Below are 23452 nucleotides of genomic sequence, written 5' to 3' on the forward strand. Positions count from 1 at the left end.
GGTAGAAATAAAAGTGTATTTTCTCAACAAAATTCATAGACTCATTTAAATCTATCCATTGACCCTTTGGTCATGTAAGGACGTCAGGTAGAGAGTCCCTGATATGTGGGATGAAAAAAATGTCTGTGGGCACACAAACAGGGCACAGCTACTGATGAATCAATGGGCATCTACTTTTTTCCAGTTCTTTGCTACATAAAAATATTATAAATATTTTGTTGGGTATGAGCACTTTCTTCTTATCAATAACCTTGGTGTGTGTGTGTGTGTGTGTGTGTGTGTGTAGTATTGGATTTTCTGGCTCAAAGGTTATGGATTTTAGACACTTTATTTGTATTACTCCAAATCACTTTTCAAAATGGTTATGGTGGCTTATAGGTCCACAAAAAATACACTAGTGTGCCTATCTTCCTACAACTCCCAAGCCATTTATTCATGTAAATGGTGAGGTTTATGACAATAATTCAAGACCATATTATACCCCCATTAAATAAAAAAATTGATCATTGAGGAGCCCATACTCAATGACCAATAGAGATTATACAAGAAAACAGCAGAAATTGTTCAATACGTCATTGCAGGTTGCAAAAAATTAGCACTTGCTGAATACCTAGTTAGACAAGCTCTGGTTTTGAGAATTACAAAACAGAAATTCCCTAGTATTTTTATGGCACAACAAATGAGAAATCCTTACATTACAAGTTATGCATCTTCCCATGTAAGAATGAAAACAGTTTAACATTTTAGTATCCCATAAATTCTTTTTCCTCTTTACCTTTTTAGGCTTTTCTTTAGTTTCATATTTGAGTATCTTTTTCATTGAATTCCCATTTTATTTTCTCCTGAAGGATTATACTCAGTTTTGCTAGGTAGGTGATTCTTGGTTGAAATCCCAGTTCCTTTGCCCTCTGTAATATCATATTCCAAGCCCTATGATACTTTAATGTAGAAGCTCCTAAATCTTGTATTATCCTGACTGTGGTTCCACAATACTTTGTTTCTTTCTGGCTGCTTGCAATATTTTCTTCTTGACCTGGGATCTCTGGAATTTGGCTATAGTATTCCTGGGAGTTTTCATTTTAGGATCACTTTCTGGAAGTGATTGGTGGATTCTTTACATTTCTATTTTACCCTCTGGTTCTAGAATATTGGGGCAATTTTCCCTGACAATTTATTGAAGATGATGTCTAGGGTCATTTTTGGTCGTGACTTTCAGATGGCCCAATAATTTTCAGATTATCTCTCCTGGATCTATTTTCCATGTCAGTTGTTTTTACAATGAGATATTCAAATCACCTTCAATTTTTTCATTCTTTTGGTTTTGTTTTATTGTTTCTTAATTTCTCATAAAGTCATTAATTTCAATTTGCTCAATCCTAATTTTTATGGATTAATTTTCTTCATTGAGCTTTTGTATCTCCTTTTCCATTTGGCCAGTTCAGCTTTTCAAGGCATCCTTTTCCTCATTAGCTTTTTATATCTCTTTTACTATTTGGTCTGTTTTTAAGGTGTTATTTTCTTCAATATGTTTTGTGTCTCCTTTGCCAAGCTGTTGCCTTTTTTCCCATGATTTTCTTGCATAACTCTTAATTCTTTTTCTCATTTTTTCCTCTACCTCTCTTTATTATCAAAGTCTTTTATGAGAGCTTCTATGGGCTGAGACCAATCCATACTTTTCTTTTTTAAGTGTTTTTTATCATAAAAGAATTTTATTATTTTCTATTTACATGTAGAGATAGTTTTCAACATTTGTTTTTATATTTCTAGTTCCAAATATTTCTCCCTCCCTGCCTTCCCTCCCTGCTCCCCAAGACAGCAAGCAATCTGATATAAGCTATACATGAACAATCACCTTAAACAATTTACTGCAATAGTCATGTCATGAAAGAAGAATTAGAACAAAAGGGGAAAGCCTCAAAAAAGAAAACAAAACAAAACAAAAAAATAGAAACAGTATGATTCAATTTGCACCCAGATTCCACAATTCTTTTTTTCTAGATAGGGAGAGCATTTTCCACCATGAGTCCTTTGGAATTATCTTGGATCATTGTATTCCTGAGAAGAGTTAAGTCTATTACAGTTTATCATCACATGATATTGTTGATACTGTGTACAATGTTCATCTAGTTCTGCTAATTTCACTCAGCATCAGTTCATGTAAGTCTTCTCAGGTTTTTCTGAAATCTATCTGCTTTAACGTTTCTTACAGAACAATAGTATTCCATTACATTCATATACCACAACTTGTTCAGCCATTCCCCAACTGATGGCCATCCCCTCAATTTCTAATTCATTGCTACCACAAAGAGAGATGCTATAAATATTTTTGTACATATGGGTCCTTTTCCATTTTTTATGATCTCTTTGGGATAATGGTATTTCTGGGTCAAAGGGTATGCACAGTCCTGTTCCCCTTTGGGCATAGTTCCAAATTGTTCTGCAGAATCATTGGATTGGTTCACAACTCCACCAATAATGCAATAGTGGTCCAATTTTTCCACAGCTTCTCCAACATTTATTATTATCATTTTTTTGTCATGTTAGCCAATCTTATAGGTATGAGGTGGTACCTCAGAAATGTTTTAATTTGCATTTCTCTAATCAATAGTGTTTTAGAGCATTTTTTTCATATGGCAATAGATAGCTTTGAGTTCTTTATCTGAAAACTGCCTGTTCATATCTTTTCTCAATTGGGGAATGGCTTGCATTCTTATAAATTGATGTTTCCCTATATATTTTAGAAATGGCCTTTATCAGAAATGCTGGCTATAAAAATTGTTTCCCAGCTTTCCGCTTCCCTTCTAATTTTGGATTGCATTGCTTTTGTTTGTATAAAACCTTTTTAATTTAATATAATCCAAATCATCCATTTTACATTTCATAATATTCTCTATCTCTTCTTTGGTCATAAATTGTTCTCTTCTCCATAGACCTGAGAGGTAAACTATTCCTTCTTTTCCTAACTTACCTATTGTATTACCCTTTATTTCTAAATCATGTACCCATTTTCACCTTATTTTGGTATACAGTCTAAGATGTTAGTCTATCCCTACTTTCTGCCATACTATCTTCCAGTTTTCCCAGCAGTTTTTGTCAAATAGTGAGTTTTTATTCCAGAAGCTAGAATCTTTGGGTTTATCAAACAGTACATTACCAAAGTAATTTACTACTACTGTGTCTCCTGTGCCTAACCGATTCCATTGATCTACCACTCTATTTCTTAGCCAGTAGCAAGTAGTTTTGAATACTACCCCTTTATAGTATAGCTTCAGATTTGGTACAGCTAGCCCACCTTCCTTTGCATTTTTTCATTAGTTCCCTTGATATTCTTGACCTTTCTGTTCTTCCAAATGAATTTTGTTATATTTTCTAGCTCTATAAAATAATTTTAGGTAGTCTGATAGGTATGGCACTGAATAAGTAAATTAATTTAGGTAGAATTGACATTTTAATCATATTAGCTTAGCCTATCCTTAAGCAATTGATAGTTTTTCAGGGGTTTAGATCTGATTTTATTTGTGTGAAAAGTATTGTGTAATTGCATTCATAGAGTTCCTGGGTTTGTCTCATCAGGTAGGTTCCCAAATGTTTTATATTGTCTATAATTACTTTAAATGGAATTTCTCTATTTAGCTCTTGAAGAGATTTGTTCATGTACAGAAATTCTGATGATTTATGTGGATTTTTTATCCAGCTACTTTGCTAAAGTTGTTAATTGTTTCAAGTAGTTTTTTAGTTGATTCTCTAAGTATACCATCATATCATCTACAAAGGGTGCTAGTTTTGTTGCCTCCTTTCCTATTCTAATTCCTTTTTCTTCTCTTATTGCTAAATTACCATTTCTAGTACTGTATTAAATATTAGAGATGATAAAGAGCATCCCTATTTCACCCCTGATCTTATTGGAAATTCCTCTAACTTATCTCCATTACATATGTTTGTTGATGGTTTTAGGTAGATACTGCTTATCATTTAATGGAAAGCTCCATTTGTTCCTATGCTCTCTAATGGTTTTAATAGGAATTAGTGCTGTATTTTGTCAAAAGTCTTTTCTGCACCTATTGAGATAATCATATCATTTTGGTTAGTTTTATTATTGATGTAGTTTATTATGTTGATAGTTTTCCTAATGTTTAACCAGCCCTGTATTCCAGTTATAAATCTTACTTGGTCATTGTTTATTATGTTTGTGATAAATTGCTGTAATCTCCTTGTTAATATTTTATTTAAGTTTTTTGCATCGATATTCATTAGGGAAATTCATCTATAATTTTCTTTCTCTGTTTTGGCTCTGTCTGGTTTAGATATCAAGACCATACTTGTGTCATAAAAGGAATTTGGTAGAACTCCTTCTTCACTTACTTTTCCACATAATTTATACAGTATTGGAGTTAATTGTTCCTTAGATGTTTAGTATAATTCACTTGTAAATCCATCTGGTCCTAGAGATTTTTTCTTAGAGAGTTCATTGATGGCTTGTTCAATTTCTTTTTCTAAAATGGACTTTATTAAGGATTTTATTTCCTCTTCAGTTCATCTGGTCAATTTATATTTTTGTAAATATTCATCCATTTCATTTAGATTGTCAAATTTCTTGGTATACAGTTGGACAAAATAGCCTCTAATTATTGCTTTAATTTCCATTTCATTAATTGAGGGAATGCCCATCAATAGGGGAATGGCTAAACAAGCTGTGGTATATGAATGTAATGGAATACAATTGTGCTGTAAGAAACAATGAGCAGGAGGAGTTCAGAGAAACCTGGAAGGACTTATATGAACTGATGCTTACTGAGGGGAGCAGAAGCAGGAGAACATTATACACAGTAACAGCAACACTATGTGATGAACAATGGGGATAGACTTAGCTCTTCTCAGCAGCGCAACAATCCAAAACAGTTTCAAAGAACTCATGATAGAAAATGTTCTCAAAATCTGCCCCCCAAAAAAGAAGAAGAACTGTGAATTATGAATGCAGATTGAATCATACTGTTTCTACTTTTTGGACTGTTTTTTTCCTGCTTTTTTTGAGGTTTTTCCCTTGTGCTCTGATTCTTCTTTTACAAGATGACTAATGTACAAATATGTTTAATGTGATTGCACATATACAACCTATATCAGACTGCTTTCTGTCTTGGGGATGAGGGAGGGAAGGGAAGGTGAGAGAAAAAAAAATGGAACATCCTGTGAAAACAAATGTTGAAAACTATCCTTATATGTAACTGTAAAATAATAAAATGCTTTAAAAATAAAATAAAATAATTTCCACTTCATTGGTGGTGAATTCACCCCTTTCAATTTTGATATTGGTAATTTGGTTTTCTTTCTTTTTTTAATCAAATTAACGAAAGGTTTATTTATTTTATTGATTTTTTCATAGGACCAGCTCTTAGTTTTATTTATTAATTCTATTGTTTTATTTCAATTTTATTGATCTCTCCTTTGATTTTCTAATTTAGTTTTTAATTGGGGATATTTGTTCTTTTTCTAGGTTTTTTACTTGCATGACCAATTCATTTATCTCTTTCTCTATTTTATTCATTTCTCTGTTTTATTCATTTAAGCACTTAACAATATAAAATTTCCCCTAAGAACTTCTTTGGCTGCACATCCCATAAGTTTTGGTATGTTGTCTAATTGTTGTCATTCTCTTGGATGAAGTTATTGATTGTTCCCATTATTTGTGGTTTGACCAACTCATTCTTTTGTGTGTGTGTGTGAGGAAGTTGGGGTTAAGTGACTTGCCCAGGGTCACACAACTAGTAAGTGTCAATGTCTGAGGCCAGAATTGAACTCAGGTCCTCCTGAATCCAAGGCCAGTGCTTTATCCACTATGCCACCTAGCTGCCCCTGACCCACTCATTCTTTAGGATGAGATTATTTAGCTTCCAATTAATTTTCAGTCTATCTTTCCATGGCTCTTTATTACATATAATCTTTATTGCATCATGGACTGAAAAGGATGCATTTACTATTTCTGCCTTTCTACATTTGACTGTGACATTTTTGTGCCCTAATACATGGTAAATTTTTGTGTTCATGCTATGTACCACTTAGAAAAAGGTATATTCCTTTCTATCCCCGTTCATTTTCTCCAGATGTCTATCATGTCTAACTTTTCTAACATTCTATTCACCTCTTTAACTCCTTTCTTATTTATTTTCTGGTTAGATTTATCTAATTCTGAGAGGGGAAGGTTAAGATCTGCCCCCCCCCCAGTATAGTTTTGCTGTCTATTTCCTCTTGTAACTCATTTAACTTCTCTTCTAAGATTTTGGATGGTATACCACCTGGTGCATATATGTTTAGTATTGATATTACTTCATTGTCTATGGTACATTTTAGCAAGATGTATTTTCCTCCCTTATCTCTTTTAATTAGATCTATTTTTGCTTTTGCTTTGTCTGAGATGAGGATTGCTCCCCCTGCTTTTTTTTCTTCAGCTGAAGTATAATATATTCTGATCCAATCTCTTACCTTTACTCTGTGTGTATCTTTCTGCTTCAAATGTGTTTTGTGTAAATAACATATTGTAGTACTCCAGTTTTTAAACCACTCTGCTATTCACTTCTGTTTTATGGGAGAGTTCATCCTATTCACAGTCACAATTATTATTACTGTCTATTTCTCTCCATCCTATTTTCCCCTTTGTACTTTTTTTTCTTCTTTCACTCTATTCCTCTTCACTAGTGTTTTGCTTCTGACTACTGCCTCCCCAAATCTGCCTTTTTATCAGCCTCCCTCCTCTTTCTTTACCCTTTCCTCACCTACTTCTGCCCTCCCTTCTTTCAGTGTACCCCTTTCCCCCTTACTCTTTTACTTCCCTAAAGGGTAAGCTAAATTTCTTTATCCAAATCAGTGTATATGTTATTCCCTCTTTGAACCAAATCTGATGGGAGTAAGGTTGAAACAATACTCACCCCTTTCTTCTTTCCCTCCATTGTAATGGATTTTTTGAACCTCTATATATGATGTAATTAACTCCATTCCACCTCCTCTTTCCTCTTTTCCCCATATACTCATTTTTCACCCCTTAATTTTCTTTATATCATCAAATCCAAGACAATTTATACCTATACTCTCTTTGTATACTCCTTCTATCTGTCCAAATAGAGCTACAGTTCTCAAGAATTATAAGTATTACCTTCCCTTATAGGTATGCAAACAGTTTAACTTAATTGAATAACTGTTTTCCTGTTTACCTTTTTATACTTCTCTTGAGTCTTGTATTTGAACATCAAATTTTCTGTTCAGTTCTGTTCTTTTCATAAAGAAACCTTAAAAGTCCCCTATTTCATTAAATATCTATCTTTTCCCCTTTAAAAGACTACTCAGTTTTGCTAGGTAGTTGATTCTTGGATGCAATCCAAGGTCTTTTGCCTTCCAGAATATCATATTCCAAGTCTTCCATCCTTTAATGGTGAAGCTGCCATGTCCTGTGCATTCCTGATTGTGACTCCATGATATTTAAATTGTTTCTTTCTGGATACTTGCAGTATTTTCTCCTTCACCTGATAATTCTGGAATTTGGCTACAATATTCCTTGGAGTTTTCCTTTTGGGTTCTCTTTCAGGAGTTGATCAGTAGATTCTTTCCTTGCTGGTGGGTCTCACAATTGGGTTGCGGCACTACCTGCCTGCTAAGCCAGAACCATGGGGCCTCAGTTGCTCTGCTGTGACCAAGAGCCTGCTATTGACTTGCCCAGACCCCCCTCCATGCTGTGCTGTGCTGAGCCATGCTGCTTTTCCCTTTTACCTAAGTGAGACTGATCTTTCCTAAGTCTTCTAAATTATCTCAAGTTAAAAAATTGTATCTTGGGGCAGCTAGGTGGCGCAGTGGATAGAGCACCAGCCCTGGAGTCAGGAGTACCTGAGTTCAAATCCGGCCTCAGACACTTAACACTTACTAGCTGTGTGACCCTGGGCAAGTCACTTAACCCCAATTGACTCACTAAAAAAAAAATTGTGTCTCTCTGTCTTTTTGTAGGTTCTGTAGTTTCAGAATCCATTTAGAGGCTTGATTTAATGTTTTTTTGAGGGAAACTCAGGAGAACTCAGGCAACTTCCTGGCTTCTCTCTGCCATCTTGGCTCCACCCTTCCAAATCATATTTTTCTTGGGAGCTTTGGATATAGGAGCTTTGACTATGTTTTATTCTTCTGAGTGTGTATTTTGATCTTCTTTGTCACCATAGAAACTTTCTTTGTTCAGAATTTTTTTTCTGTTTGCTCATTTTCCCAGGATATTTCTCAACTTTTAACTCTATGTTAAAGTGAAGCACTGCTTCCATGATGGAGGGTGCACTGTTCCAAGCTTCAGGGGGGGTTGTGCAGCTATAGTCGGAGATGCTTCTTCTTCTTCTTTTTTTTTTTTTGTAAGTTTTCAGTTCTTCCAAAGTGGTATGATTTAAGGAGTGGTATATTTACTACTCTCCTTGCCTGTGCTCTGGACTGCAAGCAACCACAAGCCTGCTTTTCTGCCCTGGAACTATGAAGAGCATCCTGCCCCACTATGGCTACAAGCTCTGATGTGTTAGTGTTCCTCCCCAGCCTGGGACTGCCACCCAAGACTGAAACCTGGATCCAAGTATGGATAAAACAACAGAGTCCTTCCTCAGTGCTAGCAAAAAACAAAACAAAACAAAAAACAATTTGTAATCTCTTTCTGGCTAATTGTTCAACCCCCTTACCCTCTGTGGGCTGAGTTTCATAAGCAGTTGCTGCTGCTGATTTGGTGGCTCCCAAGTCCTGTTCCTGGTTTGGTGGGTCTGGGTCTGTGTTGGCATAGTCTGCATTTGACTGTGCTCCACTCTCACCAAAGTGCAACAGATCTTTCCTGCCCACGTTCTACACTGTCTTTACCTGGAAAATTATTTCACCCTGTCCAATTGTGGATTCTGCTGCCCCACAAATTGTCTTATGACATTATCTGAAAGTATTTGGATGGATTTGGGGGAGATCTCAGGCAAGTCACTGCCTTTCCTCTGCCATCTTGGCTCCTCCTCCCCCAAATCCTTACATTACAAGTAAAAGATCTTAAAATATCTTTGACAATTCAATAAACTGTACTAGGACTTGAATACTAACATAGATAAAAATCCTGTTCATAATCAAGCAGACATAACATAGATCAAATTAGATAGAGATAGATAGATAGATATAGATATAGATATAGACGTGCCAAATACTCATCTCCAGGTTAATTTAAAACTTAACAGGAAAAAATCAAAATCATGTTAGCACAGAATGAAGTACATTTCATCCTTGTCTTCTTGTCTGCCATTTAAGTTATATATCAAGAGTTCTTCCAGTGTGTGTACAGAATGTGAGATAATATTCTAATACTTGTATTCAACTATGAAAAGCAAATATTTTAATCTAAATGTTAAATAGTTTAAAACAATGAAAAAATAGGTTTATAACTTATCAAAGGACTGTTTCATTACTCTATCCATGAAATGAGAATGGTATATCTATAACATACCAACATTTATATAGCATTTTTAGTTTTACAAAGCAAATAAGCCAAGAATAATCTGAATCCAAATTGTTTGTTGCCTCTTAAGTCAAATTACATTTACTAATGGCCTCTCAATACTGACATAGTGGTCCTGTGTTAAAACAAAACAAACAAAAATAAAAAAACACTTGGCTGTTGTAAAAAATTCAAAGGGGATTTTATCTAGCCCATATTGAAACAAATCTGTTCTATGATACCTGGTATACCTGAGATGTGGTGAAAACCTCTATTAAAGAGGACTCCATTATTTTTCAAAACAGTTCATTTTACTTTCAGATAGTTGTAATTGCTTTGGATTTATTCTTCAAATTAATCTAAATATATCTCTCTATAACCTCTACCCAGAATTCCTAGTTATGCCCTATGGAGCCATGAAGAACAAATCTAAGTGCATGACTAATCTAAGAACAAATCTTCCACATGACAGTCCTTCAAATTCTCAAAAGCAGCTATTGTGTTCTCCTTACATCTTCCCAACCAAGATAAATAGTCTTAATTCCTTAATGATCTATCTATGATACAATCTACAGTACTCCAACATCATGGTCACCTTCCCCTGAATGTGTTACTGTTTGTCAATATCCTTACTAAAATGAGGTACATAAAATTGAATATAGTCTACAAATGAATTCTAGTCCTCTTAAGATTGTTGGGGTTACTTCAAGTTCATTTCTATGCCATGATATTTATAAGCAAAAAAAAACAATCAGTGTTGGACAATTACCTTTAAGGATAATAAAAATGAAAAGCAGAACTTGAATTAAATATAGTACTGAATCTGAAGCCCATGTAGAAACAGGTAATTTTGGCTATGAAGAGAAATATTGAGGGAATATGATAATATGATTGAGGGTGAGGATTTTAGGATTATATCACTAATAGATAGATGATATAATTGATTTATAGTATCTGCCCCAGTTTTAGTGACTGGATCTGAATTCCTTACCTGCCTTTGAAAGATAAACTGTTGAAGACATAGAAAGAAAGGCAATATCTGAAGTGTAGAAAGAATGGTAGGTGCGCTTTATGGGATCATTTGACATATAGCCTACCACCACAAAACTGTTTCCTCCATCAGTTGAAAGCCACACCTAGAGAAAAAGAAAATAACAAATAAACCTTTTGTTTTATAATGTGAGGTGTACCTCATCAGAAAGATACCATACAATGCTTTTCAACATTTATTATTCACCTACTGTATGAAAGATACTGAGAACTCTGAGAATCAGGGTGCCACCACCCTGCTGAGAAAGACTTTGTGAGAACCAGGGCTTCTTTGCCCTGAGGAAAAAGCATGTGACTTGGTGTCCGGAAGTTGGCTGGCATCTGGAAGTTCCATCTATTCATAGACCGCCTGTAAGTCATGTCAATCAATGGACCAGCCAATTAGCTTGTGTGTGGGGACCACCCCTCTTCCAGTCCCACAGGGAACTTCCACTGGAAGCCACAGAGGATCAAGCCTTTTTCATTCAAGAACCAGCTGTTGATGGCAGGGGCAGGCAGAGTAGACAGAGTAGACAGATTTTCTTTCTCTATGTGTTCTCTTTACTAACCTCTAATATACTTTAATAAATACTTAATGCCCAAAGACTCGTGCTATGAGCTTCTAATCTAAGGTGACCACACATTACATTTTTAGACACCACAGTTAGATTTTTTAACCATCACAGAACACAAAGTTAAAAAAAAATCAGTGCCCTTCCTCAAGGAGCATGCAACCTACTAGGAGATATAACAAGCATACAGGTAACTAAAAAGACGGTAATATGAGTAGTGAGAGAGTACTAACAAATGGTATACTCAGGAATGGCTTCATGGAAAAGTTAGTACTTTAGTTGGACCTGGATGAATAATATAGGTTGTGGAAGTTAGAGAAGAAAGGAAGGTTTATCTTTATATTTTATTCACACACACACACTACACTCTAATTCTGTTCAGTTAAACAAATATAAAGATGCTGTTGTGCATCATATGGATAGGTACTGGGCCTGTGATTTCTTATAAGGAACTAGCAAAAATCTCATTAAGCAATCCATGCACTCTACTGGGAAGATGCAGCATGTTCACAGGTGATATATAAAAGAAAATTTGAGGAGAGAGGGAAAGCACTAACATCTAGGGAGATTAGGAAAACTGCATTAGAAGTAATGCCCTGGATTTAGAAGGACCTGAGTTCAAATCCCGCCTCAGACACTTAACACTTACTAGCTTTGTGACCCTGGGCAAGTCACTTAACCCCAATTGCCTCACCAAAATAAAAAAAAAGAAGAAGTAATGCCTGAACTGAGCTTTGAAGAAACCAATGGATTGCATTAAGTCTGCCAGATGGTGGAGGGATTTAAAGCTGGAGCTAGATAATCACAATTCCAACAACCAACCACTAGCACTCAGTTGAAGAATTTTAAGTTTAAAATAAACAAAGAGATCATTCTCTGTTAAATATGTGTGTAGGTTAGTGTGAAGGAAGAATAGCACATTTTCTAAATTGAGATAAAGTCTTTAGAAAATTTTTACAAACAATGAAGAAATAACTCAATTATTTGATGACCACTAAGATGCTAATACTTAGGTGAAAATAATTAAGGGATAGAACTTGCCCAAAAAAGAAACCCATAGTCACTGTTGTCTAGTTTTCCTAGTTTTCTCAGGAAAGCAGAAGTGATCTAATCTTCTGAAAATAATCACTGTTTCCAGCTTCAGTGAACTTTATTTCTTTTGATACACTTTAGACTTTATTTATTTTCATTTATTTACTTGTTTATTTAAGTATTTATGCATACTTTTATATATGATAAATGTACAAATGTACATCGATATATAGATATATCATATATAAATATTTATTTTCTCGATTTGAATGCAAGCTCCTTGAGACTACAGATTGTTACATTCTTTGCATTTGTATCCCCAGAACCTAGTATTGTGTCTGGTACATAGTAGATGCTTAACAAAGACTTGATTGAATGATTGGTTCTCCTATAACATATTTTCAAGTAAATATAGGTTTTTAAGTTTCTCTGTCTAGATTAAATACCACAAGCCAACCTCCATCATAGACTGAGCATGTGTCAATGGTTCTAAAATCACAAGACCAGTCCTCCAGAAGTTTTGACTCCTGAGAGCAAAATTTAGATTGGAAAAATATGGCTAATAATAATGATCCTAGCAAACATGGATACTAATAAATACTTTTTTTCTCTGTACCTTTCCACATGACTTGAATCACCTCTCCTATCTTCTCCATCTATCCAGATCTTATCTATCTTCTACATCAAAGTTGCTTTTGATGCCTCTGAATTACAATGGCATTTAGATCAGTACTTCAATTGATCTCCAATTGCATCAACATGGATACTCTCATCATTGTCTTAGGTAGTGAGCCAATAATACATTTTCATCCCTTGAATTTTTGTCCACTCCCTCCCATGGGATTTTAGAGCTCCATTAAATATGGTAATGACTTTCTCCTCCTTTTTACATTTTGAATATGGGTGCAAAACTTTGGTTGTCTTTTTTATTGCACCATTCTTGATCTATCTCTTTTTTCAATCAGATATTTCCTCCATAATATCTCTTATACCATTTCTAGTTCATATATAAATGATTGGATATATGCCATGGTCTACGTATACCCAACAGATCACTATCCATTGTCTTTTGAATCATCTGTAACTTTTACTCTTTAGAGAATGTGGTATAAAATTCAAAACTATGTATCAGTGGAAGAACATGCAATAGGAGTTAAATTTTTAGCTCTGAGGAGTAAACATTGAAAGCCCTGCACTATTTCCCAAATGTAATGCATCCTACTCTCTTTCTCCCATTAAATTAAATATCCCCCTTCTATTAACTCAAAGGACAGATCATCCAACAACTTATTATTACCCATATAATGGATATTTTTTATCAAATTAGTTCTTCCCCTATGAATTGTTAAGTGGATCTTTTTTTTTTTCAGCTAATCATGTATGGACACAATTTATCAACAAAAGGGAACATCTGAAGTACTAATATATATATATATATATATACATATATGTATATGTATATATGATATACATACATATACATGCATATATATACATATATATGTGTATATATATATTTCTTGTTCTGTTTGCAAGTTTTACATAATGTATTTAATGATAGGAAAGACCACCTTTGGCAAGCATACCCCTCCCTATTTTATGCCTCATTAGATGTTACCAATGAGAAGGTCATTGAACAGAGTTATTTCTACAGTTGCATTTATCAAGAAATTTTCTGTGATATTAATATATTCTTAAGAGACTACTTTGGAGGAACATCTATTGAGCTACATTTTGTTCTACCTGAGCAAAAATGTTTAGTTTTTTTGTTTGCTTTTTGTTATCAATAAGCAATTAATACATTGACATCTTTTGTGGTTGGTTGGAACCTAAACTTTCACCGTTTCTCTGAGAGGACTGGAACCTTCCAGAGACCCCATAGTTGACTTGCTCAAATCTTAGTATGTTAAGGAAGGATTAAAGTAAATTAATTACACTCAATGTTGTGCCAGGGTTTGAGATTTTAAAACAAGCCACAAGTGAAATTTTGTTGATACTCACCTGATTGCCAAAAACATAGAGAAAGTGACTCCTAGGATGGAAGACCATTCCAAGAGCAAGAGAAAAATCCTTAGGAAATCTGAAAACTGGAAATTTCAGTTGAATGTGTGGTACAGACTTATATAGATTCCGCACAGCAACAGAAATCCTTTGCTAAAAGAAAAACATAATTAAATGAATACATAAAATTGCATGGTCAGAAGGATTTTTCCATCATCATCAGTTTATTCCTTCATTCAGAATTGCTGATGCCAATAATGGATTTATTGGCAGCTCTGCCAACCTGGATATACTTTGGGTATGAATCCACTGATTCACCCATCATTCAAGGACAATCTTGGATTAAGTATACAAAGGCTCATCTCCAGAAGGTTGAAATATTTTTTTCAGTTACAGAATAGATAAATCCACCTTCTAAATATCAGAGAAGTTGACATCTGTATTGGTGCCATATCAAAGAAATCAGAGAACTTTTATCATTCCCAAAATTTTTACTCTTCATAAGCTAGGGATATGTCTAATTCAATCCACCATTCCTTATATTTATAACAATCTACTGCCCATAATTTGGATTACCTATTTCTTATCTAAAAACAATTAAACATTATAGGGGATTGTGCCATTCTTCTTATTTATGTCCTCATTCCCTCTTAATCTGGACCACCAGCAAAATAACAAGCAAAAAAACCCTTACTATTACAAAAATTGCTAAAAATCTATAGCAACATGCCAAAATAATAATTGTTCTCTAAAAAAATCATGATACGAAATCAAAGACATACTGGTTCTGTGTTTTCTCCAGTTCAAGTAATATCACCCCAGTAGTAGGCTTTGGCCAGTCATGGATGACCATGGATCAGTGCCTTGAAGAGTCACAGGCCACAGTGTGGCTGTGAAATCCAACACGGGAGCCACAGCTCCTGCCGCAATGAGGACATTGGAAAACTGTGCTCTCTCTTGCCCATTGGTTCCTGTGTCTCATTCATTTTTCTTCCTCTAGAGCTTGGAGGCCCATCTCAGCTGCATGCAAGATGCTCCTGAGTACTGAACTCTTATCAGGCGCGGTCCTTGGCCATCTACTCCCAGCTGCCGGTGTCTATTTCCAGAGCCTTCAAGTCTCACTTGAATACATCTCTGTAGCGAAGCTGGGGTGGTCCAGCAGGTCTTTGGCCTGAGGCTAACTCGCCATAGAGTAGGTCTTTAGGAATGCATGCGTTGCACATGACCGAGCCAGCTCAGCCATCTTTGTTTCAGTAGCGTGTAGATGCTTGGAAGTTGTGCACATTGGAGCACTTCTGTGTTGGTGATCCTATCTGACCAAGATATGCCAAGGATGTGCCAGAGGCAGTGCATGTGGAAGCTGTTAAGCTTCTTCTCTTGTCTAGTGTATGTAGTCCATGTTTTGCTGCCATGCAGTAAGGTACTCAGGACACATAGTCTATAGACGGCAAATTTGGTTCATTTTGTCAGCTTACTGTTTGCCCAGACACGCTTGGCAAGCTTAGACATGCTTGAAGTAGCTTTCCCAATCCTCTGATTGATTTCAGAATGAAGTGACAAATTGTCACTGACAATTGGCTCTATTATCACCCCAGTAACTGCTAATATTTATGTAACATTTAAAATTTACAGAATGCTTTATACATACCTCTTTTGATCCTCATAATAATGCAGTATGGTAAGAAGTACAGATATCATTGTTGTTATTTTGCAGATGAGGAACATGAGGTTCAAAATCAATGTGATTTGCCATGGTTATAGAGCTTGTAAGTATGGGAAGTGGTATTTGAACCCAGGTCTCATTAGGCAATAGGCTTTCTATACTAACTATGACCTTCATGAATTACAGACATCCTTTACCAGGGATGTTTGCAGGGGATAAGCCACTTTGACCTATGTACTCTTTTTTAAAATAAAATTATTTTATTTTTTTTCCAGTTACATGTAGAAATAATTTTCAACATTTGTTTATATGAGATTTCAGATTTCAAATTTTTCTCCATTCCTCCCCTCCCTCCGCCCTCCCCTAGACAGCAGGCAATCTGATATAGGTTATATATACATAATAACATTAAACATAAATCTGCATTAGTCATGTTATATGAGAAGGATCAGAGTACAAAGGAAAAACCTCAAATCAGAAAACCAACAGCACCGAAAACAAAAGAAGTAGTATGGTCCGATCAGCATCCATATTCCACAGTTCCTTTTTTTCCCCTGGATTTTGAGAGCCTTTTCCAACATGAGTCCTTTGGAACTTTCTTTTTCAGTTGGATTGGTGAGAATAATCTAGTCTATCACAGTTGATCAAGACATAATGTTGGGGCAGCTAGGTGGCGCAGGGGATAGAGCACCGGCCCTGGATTCAGGAGAACCTGAGTTCAAATCTGGCCTCAGACACTTGACACTTACTAGCTGTGTGACCCTGGGAAAGTCACTTAACCCCAGTTGCCTCACCAAAAAAAAAAAAAAAGACATAATGTTGATAATGTGTTATTCTGGTTCTACTCATCATCAGTTCATGCAAGTCCTTCCAGGTTTCTCTGAACTCTTCCTGCTCATCGTTTCTTACAGCACAATAGAATTCCATTACATTCATATACCATAATTTGTTAAGCCATTCCCCAATTGATGGACATCCCCTCAATTTCCAATTCCTTGCCACCACGAAAAGAGCAGCTATAAATATTTTTGTACATGTGGGTTCTTTTCCCTTTTTTATGATCTCTTTGGGAAAAAGACCCAAGAGTGGTATTGCTGGGTCAAAGGGTATGCACAGCTTTATAGCCCTTTGGGCATAATTCCAAATTGCTCTCCAGAATGGTTGGATCAGTTCACAGCTCCACCAACAATGCATTAGTGTTCCAAATTTTTCCACAGCTTATCCAACATTTATTATTTTCCATTTTTGTCATATTAGCCAATCTGATAGGTGTCAGGTGGTACCTCAGAGTTGTTTTAATTTGCATCTCTCTAATCAATAGTGATTTAGAGCACTTTTCGTATGGTAATAGATAGCTTTGATTTCTTCATCAGAAAACTGCCTGTTCATATCCTTTGACCATTTCTCAATTGGGGAATGACTTGGATTCATATAAATTTGATTTAGTTCCCTATATATTTTAGAAATGAGGCCTTTATCAGAGGTACTGGACATAAGACCTATGTACTCTTGCAATGATCTCCCCCTCCCTTATTTTTCATATCCTCCTAATAGTCTGGACTCTGGTTATTCATGATAACCCTAGTAATAGGAATTATTTAAAAGTGTTAAAAATAGAAAGGGCTACATTGGTGAACATTGAATTCTGACTAAGGGGCAATGAGTGTTTGCCAGTGATGCTTTAAATAGAAAACATATTAGGGTTAGGGATTGGAATAGATAAATTTAGTAGTCTCTTACAAATCTATAATTCTTTGATTCTATGATTTTTAGATAGGGGCTATATAAGGGGCTATCTATTTCCTGCCCTACATTAATTCATGTATCTTCCTGATGTTCTGGACTCTGATGACTCAGGATAACTCTAAAATAACTAAAAGTTATTTTAGAACTGTTAAAATGGAAAGGGTTTTATGGGGAGATAGTTAATTCTAACACAGGTGAAGTAAGCGTTTCCTGGGTATGTTTAAACTGAAGTAATATCCAGGTTAGGGATTGGATTGGATGACCTTTTCAGTCCCTTTCAAATCTCTAATTCTTTGAAGTTATGTGATTCTAGGAAAGGACTATACAAAAATACTTCCTACTAGACTATCTGAAACCCTTTTGCCATTGCTAGGACTACTATGTAATGATGCCATTGGTGATCAACTGCAAATTAGATATTTGTATTTCCATTGTATTTGGCTGGAAACGAAACCACCTTAAAATGACAGACATACCTGTGTCTTCATAAGGTAGATTGCAGTTCTCTGCTCATCATCTATAAGAAATGACACAATTCTGTAACTGACTTTCCCTGTTTTTGAAATTTTGGGTAAGCAAGGCCTCCAGTAAGCAAATGGATCTACACTATAGAAACAAGTGGATGTCTACAAAAAAAAAGAAATAAAAAAATTTGAGATTTACTTCATCTAAGATACCATTTGGGTACCTCTAAACATCAGCGACTATGAACTTTTGTTTTCTTGCATCTTGATTTGGCTTTTAAGGAATGCTTCTGTCAACTTCAACTAGGTCATTCTTGATTATTATCTTGAAGTTCATTTCTAGGGCTGCTAATTCATAAAATTTGACAAATTTCATGAAGTGCATTCATTAGTAACGTTGGAATTACAAGGAGAGTAACATTTTCTATTGGAAAGAACTGTCATTTAAAAAAATTATGAGTAGCAATTTTCAATAATCATTCAACAATAATAGTTCTTATTTTCTTTTAATGCAACAGTTTACCTGGCTCAAAGTCTTGTTTTTGTCAAAAGTGATAGCAAGAAAATCACCTAAAATCATAAATTATAAAAAGTATGAGCATAATTGGCATTTTCATATAGGTTTCAAGCAGTTAATAAAATTGCATTTTTAAACTTTGAATTTGTTTTAATGATTAATGAATAATATTTAAGACAGTAGATTTCATAGAAAATTTTAGCTCAAGCACAATAATATATCACACTATTTTATTATTAATTTTATTTAAAATGCAATGCTCATTCAAATATGTTTAAGTAAAATTTACCTTCAAATTGTTCCCTGTTAGCTAAACATCTTTCATGATACCATAGTTTTGCCCGCACATAATCTTCCTATTAAAAACAGAAATACATTATCTCGTAGTTCCATGTAGATTTGAGAGATTATAAAGAAATTAATGGAAAGTCTCAAAATACTGGTTAAGAATAGAATAATTGAGAGTGGAAAGAAAATATACTCAGAAAAGAGTAAGTCATACAATCTAGAAAAGATGAAACAGAAAACAATTTAATGCAGGAGGGGAAAAGGAGAAAATGAAGAAGTTAGTGATAAAAATTAATAGCAAAAAGTGTAGTAAAACCCAGATCTATCAAATATTTTCCCAAGGATGCTAGCAGCTAACAACATTCCATGACTTACTGAAGACAAGTACTCCATCCCACATTCTTCAAATCTAGACCAGCTTGGGGGAACCCAAGTCAATTGAATGTTGGAATCAATTGTGATTTCCATGTAGAGCTTTCTCTGGACAATGTGTGATGTAGTTCCTATTTTTGTTCTCCTCCATGAAGTCATAACTTGTACTTTTATAACTCTTTAAAATTTATGAGGTAAATTTCTTAACACAACCCTGTGAAGTATCTAGTAAAAATATTTCTATTTTACAGAAGAGAAAGTTGTCTCAGAGGGGTCAAATGACTTGCCCATGGTCAATCAAGTTAATAAATATCAGAGGCAAGATTTCAGGGTAAGTCTCTGAACTCCAGGTCCTATGCTCTTCTCACTATGTCATGCTTCACTGATGCCCTCAACTGGAAGTAAGCTTACCTCCTCTGGATCCACACAATGGCTTGTTATTTACTTAATACACAGTACAGGTATCATTGTTCTCTGTATTTTAACATGTTACACCTTGGAATGAGTTCTGAACTTGAACTTGGAAGATCTGAGTTCAAGTGTCAGTTTTATCATAGAACAGATTGTGACCTTAGGCAAAGGACTTAAACTCCATGAGACTCGAGTTCCTCATATATTAAATCAGGGGTGATATTTTCCAAGCATAAATAAGAGGGTTGTTGTGATGGTAGACTACAAACTGTGGGTAAACATATTGAATAACTAAAATACCACATAAAGGTGAGCGATTCCTTGCTGCACACCTGGCACTCCAGTAATGTAGAGAACTCCAGGAAGAAAACTCCTTGTTCAAAAGTACATTGGTAATTCTTCTGCAACTGGGGATATTGAATGATTAAATGACTTGTCCAGGGCCCCATAATGATTATGTAGCAGAGATTGGATTTCAACCCAAGTCTTCTCTTTTCTAAGCTTGAATTTCAACTTGCTATGCCATGTTGCCTAAACTATTACTATCTAGATTTTATTCCTCTTATTTTTATTGGCATTTTATCAGAAATAATCCTATGGAAGGTGGACAACCCATACCAAATCTGAAGCTATACTATAAAGTACCAGTCATCAAAACTATTTGGTACTAAGAAATAGAGTGGTGGATCCATGGCACAGGAGACACAGTAGTAAATGACTTTAGCAAACTACTGTTTGATAAACCCAAAGATTCCAGCTTCTGGGATTAAAAACTCACTATTTGATAGAAACTGGTGGGAAAAGTGGAAGACAGTATGCCAGAAACTAGGCATAGACCAACACCTTACACCATATACTAAAATAACATCAAAATGGGTACATGATTTAGACATAAAGGGTGATACCATAGGTAAATTACAAAAGCGAGATAGTTTATCTCTAAGATCTATGGAGAGAACACTTTATGACCAAGCAAGGTATAGAGAATATTATGAAATTCAAAAAGGATGATTTTGATTATATTAAATTAAAAAGTGTTTATTCAAGCAGAAAAAATGCATCCAAAATTAGAAGGGAAGCAGAAAGCTGGGAAACAATTTTTACAATGAGTGTTTCTGATGAAGACCTCATTTCTAAAATATTTGGGAACTAAATCTTCACACTAGCTGTGTGACCCTGGGCAAGTCACTTAACCCCAATTGCCTCACCAAAAAACAAAAAAAGGAAAAATAAAGAACTAAATCAAATTTATAAGAATGCAAAGCATTCCCCAATTGAGAAATGGTCAAAGGACATGAACAGGCAGTTTTCAGATGAAGAAATCAAAGTTATCTATTGCCATATGAAAAAAAATGCTCTAAATCACTATTTTGTTTTGTTTTGTTTTGGTGAGGCAACTGGGGTTAAGTGACTTGCGTAGGATCACACAGCTAGTAAGTGTTAAGTGTCTGAGGCCGGATTTGAACTCATGTCCTCCTGAATCCAGAGCCAGTGCTCTATCCACTGTGCCACCTAGCTGCCCCCTAAATCACTATTGATTAGAGAAATGCACATTAAAACAACTTTGAGGTGCCACCTCACACATATAAGATTGGCTAATCTGACAAAAAAGGAAAAAAAGGAAAATAATAAATGTTGGAGAAGCTGTGGAAAAATTGGAACACTAATGCATTATTGGTGGAGTTGTGAACTGATCCAACCATTCTGGAGAACAATTTGGAACCGTGTCCATTTGACCCAGTAATACAACTACTAGGTCTGTATCCCAAAGAGATCGTAAAAAGGGAAAAGGACCCACATGTACAAACATATTTATAGCTGCTCTCTTTGTGGTGGCAAAGAATTGGAAATCGAGGGAATGGCCATCAATTGGATAATGGCTGTACAAATTGTGGTATATGAATGTAATGGAATACTGTTGTGCTATAATAAATGATGAATAGGCAGATTTCAGAAAAACCTGTAAAGACTTAAGTGGACTGATGCTGAGTGATAGACTTAGCTCTTCTCAGCAATACCAAGATCCAAGACAATTCCAAAGAACTCATAATGGAAAGTGGTCTCCACATCTAGAAAAAAGGACTGTGGATTCTGAATATAGATTGAACCATACTGTTTCTACTTTTCTTTTTGTTTTTTTTTCTTTTTTGAGGTTTTTCCCTTTTGTTCTGATTCTTCTTTCACAACATGACTAATGGCAGAAATATGTTTAATGTGATTGTACATATATAACCTATATCAGATTGCTTTCTCTCTTGGGGAGGGGGAGGAAAGGAAGGGAGTGAGAAAAAATTGAAACTAAAATTCTTATGAAAACAAATATTGAGAACTATCTTTATATGTAACTGGAAAATAATAAAATACTTTTATGATTAAAAAAAAATAATCCTGTGTAACAAGCAGAGCCAAGAAGGTAGAGTAAAGGGACAAACTTGCCTGAGCCCTCCCAAATTCCCACAAAATAAATTTAAAATAATGCCTCAAAATGAATTCTGGAAAATCAAAATCAACAATGATTGGGTGGGTGAAACAATTTTCAAACCCAAGACAATTTAGAAGAGCATGAGGAAATATCTGTCTCACTGGGGTAAGAGTGGAGAGCAGTACAGGGCAGGCCATGCCCCAGCAAGCTGGCAGCAGACTTTGGGGGTAACTGAATCATCAACAATGGTTTCATACATTAAGGGGGTCAGACAACTTTTCAGGATGTTACAAAGAACACTTTGTTGGCACTGGGTACAGGACTCTTTTGCATTGCCCATACACACTTCTGAATTGTAGTTCCAGGGTGGGAAGAAGTACCAGTAGAAGTGAGGATTCAGGTCACAGTTTCATGGTGGAAAAAATCCTTGTGGTCACTCACAGAACCAGAGCACAGGCCAGAAGTTCAGTGACCACACCTCTCCTTAGATCATACCACCTTGGAAGAACTAAAAATTTACAGACCCCCAGAATTAGCTCAGAAAAGCAGCAAGAAAGTTCTGATGTTTGGAACAATGCTCCTTCCATTCCTGGAGCATATAAAATTAAAAGTCAAGAAATGGACTAGAAAAATTTTTTAAAAATTAAAAAAAAAGAATCCAACCATAGAAAGTTACTATAGTTGGACAGCTTGGTGACATAGTAGATAGAGCACCAGCTCAAAAGACAGGAGGACCTGAGTTCAAATCTGGCCTCAGACACTTGATATTTATTTGCTGTGTGATCCTGGGCAAGTCACTGAACCCCAATTGCCTCTCAAAATAAGAAAGAAAGCTACTAAGATGACTGAGAAAATCAAAACACAAACTCAGAAGACAACAATGTCAAAAAAACTACATATGGAGGCAGCTAGGTGGCACAGTGGATAAAGCACCAGCCCTGGATTCAGGAGGACCCGAGTTCAAATTTGATCTCAGGCACTTGACACTTACTAGCTGTATGACCCTGGGCAAGTCACTTAACCCCAATTGCTACAACAAAAACAAACAAACAAAAACCAGAATAGGCCAAATGATAAAAGAGGCACAAAAATCCACTGAGAACACCTTAAAAAACAAAATTAGCCAAATGGAAAAAAGATGTTAAAAAAATTCACTGAAGAAAAGAATTCCTTAAAAAGTAGAATTGGCTAAATGAAAAAGGTAGTACAAACACTCGCTGAAGAAAATAACATAATAATTAGAATTAGACAAGTGGAAGCTAATGACTCCATGAAACATTAAGAAATAATAAAAGAATTAAAAAACAACATAAGAAAATGTGAATATCTCCCCAGAAAAACAATTGATCTAGAAAATAGGTTGAGGAAAAAGAATTTAAGAATTATTGGATGTAACGATTGGAATGACGCCACCCGCTGGAAACTTACTGTAGAAGAGTACCGCCCATGAAACGAAGGTCTTT

At 35.3% G+C, this 23452-nt stretch overlaps 1 protein-coding gene across 1 annotated transcript in view; it reads right to left on the minus strand.

Moving 5' to 3' along the window:
- LOC122738589 (cation channel sperm-associated protein subunit beta-like) overlaps positions 1-23452 on the minus strand; it is a 114421-nt gene that overhangs the window by 66525 nt on the left and 24444 nt on the right. The window contains exons 10-14 of the mRNA XM_043980581.1: positions 18786-18852; positions 18503-18549; positions 17992-18141; positions 14107-14259; positions 10464-10608 (exon numbers count right to left, since the gene is read on the minus strand). Of these exons, the coding sequence (XP_043836516.1) occupies positions 10464-10608; positions 14107-14259; positions 17992-18141; positions 18503-18549; positions 18786-18852 (562 nt within the window). The remainder of the gene's footprint in view (positions 1-10463; positions 10609-14106; positions 14260-17991; positions 18142-18502; positions 18550-18785; positions 18853-23452) is intronic.

This window comes from Dromiciops gliroides, chromosome 2 (genome assembly GCF_019393635.1).
Source record: "Dromiciops gliroides isolate mDroGli1 chromosome 2, mDroGli1.pri, whole genome shotgun sequence".
Classification (NCBI taxonomy): domain Eukaryota; kingdom Metazoa; phylum Chordata; class Mammalia; order Microbiotheria; family Microbiotheriidae; genus Dromiciops; species Dromiciops gliroides.